This window comes from Podarcis gaigeae (genome assembly GCF_964106915.1).
Source record: "Podarcis gaigeae genome assembly, chromosome: 6".
Lineage (NCBI taxonomy): Eukaryota > Metazoa > Chordata > Lepidosauria > Squamata > Lacertidae > Podarcis > Podarcis gaigeae.
In genome coordinates, this window is record NC_139682.1 from 30,998,073 (window position 1) to 31,008,684 (window position 10,612).

At 42.6% G+C, this 10,612-nt stretch overlaps 2 protein-coding genes across 12 annotated transcripts in view; both read left to right on the forward strand.

Moving 5' to 3' along the window:
• SLA2 (Src like adaptor 2) overlaps positions 1-10,612 on the forward strand; it is a 247,460-nt gene that overhangs the window by 221,632 nt on the left and 15,216 nt on the right. The gene's annotated exons all lie outside the window — the stretch shown is intronic.
• Positions 1-10,612, forward strand: part of NDRG3 (NDRG family member 3) — a 59,305-nt gene that overhangs the window by 45,064 nt on the left and 3,629 nt on the right. For 6 of the 11 annotated variants that reach the window (XM_083746635.1, XM_083746628.1, XM_083746634.1 and 3 more), the window contains 9 exons: positions 61-121; positions 1,107-1,193; positions 2,205-2,261; positions 2,868-2,971; positions 3,466-3,531; positions 4,708-4,759; positions 8,435-8,482; positions 9,273-9,308; positions 9,418-9,469. In XM_083746635.1, the coding sequence (XP_083602761.1) occupies positions 61-121; positions 1,107-1,193; positions 2,205-2,261; positions 2,868-2,971; positions 3,466-3,531; positions 4,708-4,759; positions 8,435-8,482; positions 9,273-9,308; positions 9,418-9,469 (563 nt within the window). Of the gene's footprint in view, positions 1-60; positions 122-1,106; positions 1,194-2,204; positions 2,262-2,867; positions 2,972-3,465; positions 3,532-4,707; positions 4,760-8,434; positions 8,483-9,272; positions 9,309-9,417; positions 9,470-10,500; positions 10,540-10,612 lie in introns of all 11 variants that reach the window. The other 5 variants (XM_083746631.1, XM_083746627.1, XM_083746632.1 and 2 more) reach the window with 1 other exon arrangement.

Sequence of the window (10,612 nt, forward strand, 5' to 3'; positions counted from 1 at the left end):
GACAATGGCTGGGTATGTTATGGGCTTTGAAGCATGTTCTCACTTTGAACTCTCTTTCAGTCTGAAAAGCGTAATTGGTATTGGCGTTGGAGCTGGCGCTTATATCCTTAGCAAGTTTGCAGTAAGTACCTCTGACTGTTGATTTCTCTATATGAACAAATTCTGTCTCTCTGTGCTCCATTAATAGGGCTGCCTGTTTATAAAAACACACATAGCAGAGATGAGTGCAGTAATGAGAAATACTGGTAAGAGCAAGTGGCCTGAATCATGGATGTCCCAACCCCTCTGGAGGAAGGACTTCCATAAAAAGTTGATGAAAGGTGAGACAGTTAATTCAAAGTGATGGACAGATCTCTGTGGGCTGCTATTCAATTCCTGGAGGATGATCAATCAACAAACTAGTAAATTTACTGTTAAGTGCCAGTTAAGTCTACTAGTCTTCTCATGTATTATTTCCCAGGCTAAACTGAGCTCTTTGGCATACACCCTTAATATTGTGGCTATTTCATTTCATTTTATTGTATTGCATTTATATACCACCTTTCAAGGAGCTCAATACATGGCTCATATGTGGTTGCCTTATAGTTGCTGTGATCTAGGCTAGTCATTCATACTCCTTTGCGTTTTAAAGCACAATATTTGGGAACAAACACACTAGACATGTTCCTCAAAAAAGAAGAAGTTCATTTTGAATTAAAATGTATTAAATCCTCATTTTCCATTTCCATTTTTTTTAATCTAACCAGAACTTAAGAAAAACAATTAAGCTATTTTATAAAAATTTCATCTTTCTGGCTCGTGTTATCGTGCTTTTAGGAACAAAATTATATATAATCAATTACGCTTTACTAATCGAGACTGAAATCAATAATTCAGTTACTGCTAATGAAGAGTAAGGTTGTACCATATCTTGAACCTTATTATTACATTATATAACAAAAGTGGTCTGTTTTTCAGGTTAGAAAACTCTCTTTCCTTACTCTTATCATATTAGACAGCTGAGTCACATAAGCCGTGTCCCAGATTCTCATGCCAATCTTTGGGGGAAAGGGAGGATTAAATCTTTTTCCACCTGCAATTTACAAATGGTTTTTTTTATTTTTTAGTTGCATCACCCTGACTTGGTGGAAGGTCTGGTACTTGTTAACATTGACCCATGCGGAAAAGGATGGATGGACTGGGCAGCATCTAAGGTAGGATTGCTCTTCCATAATTGGGATGCCAAAGCTGATTTACATTATTCAGTTACTGGAATTATGTTTTAGTGAATGCTTTGATATTATTGATTACTGCTTTGCCTTTCATTTGTTTGCTTTTTTTAAGCAAAGGTCAAACTCTTCTGTTCTTTATTCTAATTACTTACATTGTATCACTAGAGATACCCAGCCATATAGCTGACACAGAGCCAAAGAATATACTTTTCTATATACCGTATTTTTTCGTCTATAAGAAGCCCCCTATTTTTGGGGACTCAGATTTAAGAAAATGGGGAGAGATGGCCCAGAGTCGGGGTCAGCAAACTTTTTCAGCAGGGGGCTGAAAAATGTCCCTCAGACCTTGTGGAGGGCTGGACTATATTTTGAGAGAAAAAATGTATGAATTCCTATGCCCCACAAATAACCCAGAGATGCATTTTAAATAAAATCACACATTCTTCTCATGTAAAAACACGCTCATTCCATGAGCCGGATTTAGAAGGCGATTCATGGGCCGGATTTAGAAGGCGATTGGGCTGGATCCGGCCCCCAGGTCTTAGTTTGCCTACTCATGGCCCAGAGTATAAGATGCCCCCTGATTTTTGACATTATTTTTTTAGGGGGAAAATTAGTCTTATAAACAGAAAAATACAGTACTTTTTTTCTATTGCAATGCATATGGAATGCAACAAGCAGTTTAAAAAATAAATAAAAAAGAGCCAGTGGGATGGAGCTTCTAAACAAGAACAAAAATACTTACTTTTGCCTTCATATGCACTGCTGCATACTTGTTTGCCAGATTTATGCACATCAGGGTAGCCAGTGTGGTCCCCTCCAGATCTGGGATTACAGCTTTCATTAGCCCCATCATGTCTGTGCAGAAGTAAAATCCCACTGGATTTAATGTGGTTTCCTCAAAAGTAAATGGGTGTTGGAGCCTGTTCTGTGTTGCTTGACTACTGTGTAGTACCACCACTTGAAATAATTTGACTTTTCTTTTTTTTCCAGTTTTCTGGGTGGACAACAAACATTGTGGACATTGTTCTGGCTCACCATTTTGGTCATGTAAGTCAACTGCTGGATCCAATATAAAAAATGCCTGTTAATATTGTTGTTGTTTAGTCGTTTAGTCGTGTTCGACTCTTCTAATATAAAGAACTTTAAATAAAAAGAACTGCTTTGATCCTAATCTCAGTAGATGCTTACAATAACATTATTACTGTCTCAGTTTTGAGTTGTTGGATGAGTTAAAAAAAAAGTGTGTGTTGACATTCTGCTACCCTTTTCTTGAGCATTCTGGGATGACCAGGCATTGGAGCTCTTCATACAAGTGTTTTATTTGTAATACTTATATTCTGTTTCTTAGGGCGTAGGCCTCTCAATGTGGTGTACAACTAAAGGAGTTTAATTTGAAATACATCAGAGTGTTTTAAAAAAACACATAATCAGAATTATAAAGAAGTGCCAAGTTTCAGGAATCAGTTGCATTAAAAACATTGTAAAAGGCAAACTAGAGCAAATGAGTCTTGAAAGGCATGTTTGAAAGCTTGTATTGAAAGGACTTTTTGTAGTTCCGTATGACAAACTACTAGCATGTTTGCTGGTTTTGGTTTTTTTTTAATAGTATGGTTAGCAAGACAACTGATTAGAATATTTGTCATTCTTCACTAGGAAGAACTGCAAGCTAACTTGGAGCTGATCCAGACCTACAGACTTCATATTGCACAGGACATCAATCAGGAGAACTTACAGCTCTTTGTCACCTCCTATAACAGGTACATGACTGGTATAGAATCCTCTCTCGTTCAAGACGCTTACCAGGTTCCCTTCTTCAGATTAAGATCCAGTGCCATCGACATGTGACCCTATAATGTTGTTCTAGTTGTCAGGGCTTTTTTCTCTAAGCAAAATCTTAGTCTGGTTGCTTCATTCTTTTTATGCTTTCTAGCTTATGAATAGAGCAACCAACTAGGAGATAAAGTAGTCATGCGGTTAAGCTGAGGGGTGGATGGGGACTAAAGCACATGTGCCTCTTGTTGGTAACAAGGGGGAAATCGTGCACCTCGCAGAGTATTAACTCGGCCCTCCAGATGTTTTGGGACTACAGTTCCCATCATACCTGACCACTGCTCCTGTTAGCTAGGGATGATGGGAGTTCTGGTCCCAAAACATCTGGAGGGCCGAATTGGGGGGTGCCTGAGCTAGGCGATTCCCACGTTGCTTCCTTCCCAGCCTTGTTTGACTTGGTCCTCTCCTATTGTCTTCGTAGCCGTAGAGATCTGGACATTGAGAGGCCAGTCTTGGGTATGACTGAAGAGGCAGGAAAAACACTCAAGTAAGTTTATCTTGGTCATCTTTGAACCTGTGCTTGTTTAGCCATATTCTGTTTCCCCATTGCCCGTGTACCTAGAGTTCCACATCCTTTAAAAATATTAATATAGTACATGATTTATCTCCTTTTGCAATGCTTTTGGTAGAACAACTTGCAAATTGGACAGTAATTGAGTTATCTGCCCCCTAAATATCTACTTCAGGCTATCTAACTGCCTCTATTTTTATTTAATTCATTTCTCCTAAAGTTGAAAAAGACCTCCAAGTCAGTTAAACTCCAACCCCTTGCTCATGTAGGAAATCCATTGATAGATACACGGCTCTGCAGACTCCGCTTAAAAACCTCTAACAAAGGAATGCCTTCTAGGCATTCTGTTTCACTGTGGCTATTCTTCCTAAAGTTCAGTTGAAATCCCCTTTTTTGTAATTCAAACCAATTGGTTCTGGTCCTACCCTCTGGAACAACAACAAACAAATGTGATCCATTTATGTCATAGCCCTTCTGATGTTTGAAAAACTGTTGCTGGGGTGATGGATGTTTCATGTCACAGGCCTTCAGCCAGTCATTGCACTGCACAGTGGGTATCTGCCCTAAAGCACAGATAATTATTTCCCCAAGCTCCATCGTGAGGAAAAAGTTGTACATGTGAACAAAATATGGTGAGTTCACTTTCCCAGTGGCTCTATCAGTTGGTACATGCATGTTTGAATGAATGAATGAATGAATGAATGAATGAATGAATGAATGCACTCTGGCATTAAAAAATAGTGATCTAATGTAGAAATGTAGCATAATGAAGGATTCACGAACATGACGTTGGATCCGGTGAAGTCACTGTGTATACAGAATGTCTTCTGCTTGCACAACAAACCTTTCCCTCCCCTACACACCTCCTGCATCTCCCCAAATCTTCTCTGGGGGTTCTCCCAAGACTCCAATAGCTAGTACGGTGGGATGTTTTGTCGCGGAGCAATGGAGATGTATTGCAGACCAGAAATGTAGGGTATTCAAATGAACAGGAACTGTAATACAAATGATGGTATTTTCTTGGTTTAGGGTTGCTTTATAGAAATGCTAGCAACTCTTAGCAAAAAATAAAACAGCAGAATTTATGACAGCAAGAGTTGATGCTTGTTTAAATTGTGCAGACTACAACTTTATCCTGTGGATTTTGTACAGGTGTCCTGTCTTACTAGTGGTTGGGGACAGCTCACCAGCAGTTGAAGCTGTGGTAAGTATGCCTGTTATTATACTCCTTAATCTCCACTTCCTTCCTTTCTTGGAGGATAGAACTCTGCAAATTTCACACAATCTGTTCAAGTAGTATTTATCAAGTGAGAGGTTTGCTTCTATCCATGAGTCTTGAATTTGTGTGAGGATAAAATCCAGGCCATTGCTTTTTAAACTATTCACTTATTGATTTTCATATCTCACAATATATAATCATAACAAAGTTCCCATTTCCCCACCTCCCAGAATACAGTTTTGTGATAGCAGAATAGTCAAGGAATTATTGAAGTATTCTGCTGGGCAAATGAAGGTGTCCTTCCACAGGTCTCCTTGAATTACTGGTGGTCTGTATTCATGTTCTTTTGTGTTTTGTGAGGGCATAAGAAAGAAAGCTGAGCCATTTTTTAATAGACGTAGTCTGACTTTTGTTATTAATCTATCATTGCCATACTTTATCTGTTAGCTTGTCCATCAGAGCCGAGTCCCAAATCTGTAAAAATCAGATTTTAAAAAGATTGCCATTCAAAGTACTCCAAAATTTAGCAACAGTAAGTCTGACAGCTGTCATAAGTTGAGTTATGAAATACTTTTAATTACTGAAGAGCATTCAAAGCTCTTTGACACAGGTATAATTTCTCCTCCTGGTATTCAAGGCGAGGGTGGGGGATCTCAGCACTGAACTGTAGTTAATATCTGGCCAAATTTCAACACACATATCCTACCAGTTAGGCATAGATTGGGGTGCTGATGATTGGATATTTGTGTCTAGATCCATTCAGCCCATTCTGATGTTATGAAGGCAATGTATATTGAGCGACTCTTTTTGTCTCTCAGTTCATTCCCTTCTGCTCTCACAAAGATTCAAGTGGGTAAAATAACATCAACACCACCCCTAAGAGATGTGGTTGTGTGAATTGGTGTTGCCACTTCCCTCTCAAATTCTCTGTTCTCAAATCAAATGAGTTTTCAGCACCATAGTTTCTCTGGCTGCTATAGTTAACAGTGAATCTGTATCTCTGCTTTCAGTGTCAACTGGAGGTTGAGAAATTTAGAATGTATGTGCTGTCTCTGCTTTTTGCTTCCTGGAGACTTGCCTCAGTTTTTCATTTATGTCATTTTATTCTGCTGTTAACATTAAGGTTAGATAAGGCTGTGCAAGCTTAATGGCTGAGCAGAAATTTGAACACAGGACTTCCAAGTCCAACTTTTTATTCACTGTACAGTGGTACCTCGGGTTACATACGCTTCAGGTTACAGACTCCGCTAATCCAGAAAAGTGCTTCAGGTTAAGAACTTTGCTTCAGGATAAGAACAGAAATCGTGCTCTTGCGGCGCGGCGGCAGCAGGAGGCCCCATTAGCTAAAGTGGTGCTTCAGGTTAAGAACAGTTTCAGGTTAAGAACGGACCTCTGGAACGAATTAAGTACTTAACCTGAGGTACCACTGTATTGGCTTTTGATGTCATAGCTAGACTTTATTAGATATAACCAACATTGTGCACTCTGTGTTTTGGGACTACAGTTCACATCATCTTTGTCCATGCTGTCTGAGGATTATGGGAATTGGAGTCCAACAACATCTTGAGTTCCCCACATTGGGTACCTCTGGTCTACATGCTTCATGCATCTTTCATATGGGTGCTGGTATATCAGTCACATCAGATACCCCGAAAAACTCTCAATCCTAACTACTACTACTACTACTACTACTACTTCTACTTCTTCTACTTCTTCTTCTTCTTCTTCTTCTTCTTCCTTATGTTGCCCATCTGACTGGGTTCCCCTACCAGGGGTCTGCAACCTTTAAGACAAAAAGAGCCACTTGGACCCGTTTCCAAAAAAACAACAACAACTGGGAGCCGCAAAAACATTGCAACATTTAAAACAAATATAACACTGTATATATTGTTTCTTGCCTTAATGCTGTATATACAGGATCGTGCAGTCAGCTGTCAGTCTCAAGAAAAAAGGACAAATAGCTAATTAAAATATTTAATTTACAACCAGTAAATTAAATACCACTTCAAAACAGTGACCAGTGTATATGGCCCCTTTCAATGCAGCCTGCTTACAAAGGCGGGAAAGACCAGCAATAAGCTGTTGCATAACGTTCCCCAAGGAAAGTGTTAGCTATTCACCAAACTTCCCCCTGCTTAGTTTAAAAAGGGGCTTCAGGCAACTAACTCCCACGTGGAATTTCCTATAGTAAGATGGCGGCCGCCTCAGAAGACCACATGGGCAGATAAGATGGCTGCTGGGATGATCCGGTTACCCAGCAACAGCACAGCTGTTTCTGACGCTTTTGAAAGCAGCCGGCAAAGCAAGCGTTGGAGCGCCGAAGCCACCTAACCCCCACAACTAGAATGCTGCGCATGTGACCAAATGGCGAGGACTTACTTTGCTAGAGACAAGCCCCGACACTACCACAAGCCTCCCTCTCTTCGCACCGCCCAGCCTCCCAAGAAAAAAACCCCACCTCAAACAGTCACAAAGCACAAATTCCACGCGACCGCAACTTGCTATGCCCAATAATCAATGCCCCAAAATGCCATAGAAAATTAATCAGGGCCCCAGTGTACCATAAATCATAATCAGTGGCTGATGTAAATAATAATTAATAATGAGGCATTCGTCATTATAAAAATACCTTTTTATTATTCATTTGTTTGACCCCTCAGAATTACTCCTCCTCATAGAAATAAAATTAACAAGTTACCTTTTTTTGAGTGTGTGTTCTTCACTCCCCTTCAAAACAGTGACCAGTGTATACGGCCCCTTTCAATGCAGCCTGCTTTCCCCAAGGAAAGAACAATTCACCAAACTTCCCCCTGCTTAAGTTTAAAAAGGGGCTTCAGGCAACTAACTCCTCCGCCTCCTCCCCTCGCCTCCTCCCCTCGCCTCGCCTCCTCCCCTCGCCTCCACTCCTCGCCTCCTCCCCTCGCCTCCTCCCCTCGCCTCCACTCCTCGCCTCCACTCCTCGCCTCCTCCCCTCGCCTCCACTCCTCGCCTCCTCCCCTCGCCTCCACTCCTCGCCTCCACTCCTCGCCTCCTCCCCTCGCCTCCACTCCTCGCCTCCTCCCCTCGCCTCCACTCCTCGCCTCCTCGCCTCGCCTCCTCCCCTCGCCTCCTCCCCTCGCCTCCTCCCCTCGCCTCCTCCCCTCGCCTCCTCCCCTCGCCTCCTCCCCTCGCCTCCACCCCTCGCCTCCTCCCCTCGCCTCCGCCCCTCGCCTCCTCCCCTCGCCTCCGCTCCTCGCCTCCTCCCATCGCCTCCTCCCCGGAGCCGCAGCAAAGGCTTTAAAGAGCCACATGCGGCTCTGGAGCTGCAGGTTGCCGACCCCCGCCCTAGCCACTCTGGGCGGCTTCCAACAAATTAAAACACAATACGACATGAAACATTAAAACTTTCCCTGAACAGGGCTGCCTTCAGATGTCTTCTAAAAGTCAGATAGTTGTTTATTTCCTTGACATCTGACAGAAAGGCGTTCCACAGGGTGGGCACAACTACCGAGAAAGAACAGGGACATTGTATCTTATCTACCAAATCCCTTACTTTGATGTGCTGCTGTTGAAGTATGATATTCCTGTATCCAGTCCCCACCTTCACTGGATCCTTGGTAATAACTATGAATTAGATAAATAACGGAGAGGGGGAAATAAATGCTGTTTTGTGCTTTGTAGGTTGAATGCAATTCACGGCTGGATCCAATGAATACAACACTCTTGAAGGTAACCATCAACTATGAGTGGCTGTCTTGGGGGCTGTCATTCCAGAGTTCATTGTGGTTCCTGGTTTGCCATTCTCCACTACATAAGAACAGTCTGCTGGATTGGACCAAAGGCCCCATCTAGTTCATAACTCTGTTCTCACAATGGCTGACCAGATGCTTATGGGACGCACGTAAGCAGATCCAGAGGGCAATAGCAATTGTGACATCCTGATAGCCTTATTCTCCATTGACTTGTGTGATACTCTTTTAAAGCCATCCAAGTTGATATCTTTCACTATCTCATGCGAGAGTGAATGCCATAGTTTAACAATGCCCTGCATGAAGAAGTATTTTCTTTTGCCTGCCTTGAGTCTTCCTTTGAGGTCCATGAGTTCTAGTATTATGACAGAGGAAGAAATCAGAGTTGTATACCAGCATTTAAGTGTACTCTGGAGGCTGCGCTGCAATGGCAGCAGGGAATGGGTTTGTTAACAGCTGTGCTTCCTCTTAGTCCAAATCCAGAAATGAGGGCTAACCTCAACCCTATTAAACATACTTCCCTTTCGCCGTCTTCCCCAGTGGCTAATGTCACTGAAGGTTCCCCGTCTCAGCATGCCATTCATTTTCTTTCCCTGAGGAAACTTCAATTTAAAGCTATGTTTGCTGGAAATAGATACTGTGTCTCAGCTTGATGCTATAATCCACCACTTGCTGGGCTAATTTAGGCTTCATTTGTTTGCTCAGCATTTTCAGCTGAATGTCATTTTATCTTGGTTTTGACTCTCTCCTTTCCCCATTTCTTCTTGCAGATGGCAGACTGTGGAGGGCTCCCTCAAGTCGTTCAGGTGAGCTCTCATTTTAGTGGGTCTCCTGCATCTTGTATGCTTTTAGGGGTATAAATAATGGCTATGTTTATGCTTATGCTTATGCTTATATTTATATTTATTTTTTCAGCCTGGGAAACTGACTGAAGCCTTCAAGTATTTCGTGCAGGGAATGGGCTACAGTAAGTTATAACAGCACTGTCTTATTTCACAGAGGGCAGGATTGGGAATTACCTGTCATTCAGACCCCACTAGGCGGCTGATAGGTCTATTTTTTTCCCCCATAGAGACTTAGTGTTTTTCACTATTGGCCAATATGGGCCATGCATATTGCTGGACTTGGAAGAAGCCCTTGTCTGAACTGTAGGCATATTTGTCCAGATTCCCAAATTCCTCAGTGAGTGGGTTAAATTGGGAGAGTTCCAGAAAGGAAAATGTTAATTGCCAAGGTCTATCCTGTGGTTACGGACATGGGTGGCGCTGTGGGTTAAACCACTGAGCCTAGGACTTGCCGATCAGAAGGTCGGCGGTTCGAATCCCGGCGACGGGGTGAGCTCCTATTCCTCGGTCCCTGCTCCTGCCAACCTAGCAGTTCGAAAGCACGTCAAAGTGCAAGTAGATAAATAGGTACCGCTCTGGCGGGAAGGTAAACGGCGTTTCTGTGCGCTGCTCTGGTTCACCAGAAGCGGCTTAGTCATGCTGGCCACATGACCTGGAAACAGTACGCTGGCTCCCTCGGCCAATAAAGCAAGATGAGCACCGCAACCCCAGAGTCGGCCACGACTGGACCTAACGGTCAGGGGTCCCTTTACCCTTTACTTTTACCTAATCCTGTGGTTAGATTGGCAGCCCTGTACTTGTATTCAAAACAGGATCAAGCCTTTTGCTACAGGTAACTTCATCGGGGGGGAAATTCCTACATCACCTGTCTTCCTGATCTGTGTGCCTGTAGCAAAAAGAAGGTACATTGAAAGAAATTAATTTTAGGGTTGGGGGGGGGGAATCACTTGACATTTAAAGGCCCAAGAAAGTAGAAACTATATTTGCAGGTCATCTAGTGTGGTGTTAAGCACATTGCCTGAAGTTCTACCATGTTGCAAATACTGAAAGACTGAGTGTTCAGGCTTGGTGCTCAAGCTGCGTACATTCTTCTAGGCATGTCATTTCTACACTAACCTGTATTTCCCATTCCCTCTCTTGTCTTTGCTTCCAGTCCCTTACGTGCAGCTCAGTCACCTGAGCACTGAGTCAGGTACCGACAAGTGTGTGGCTGGTTTGACTGAGTTACTTTTTTTTCTGACGCGTTACTCTGCTTCTAGCATGGC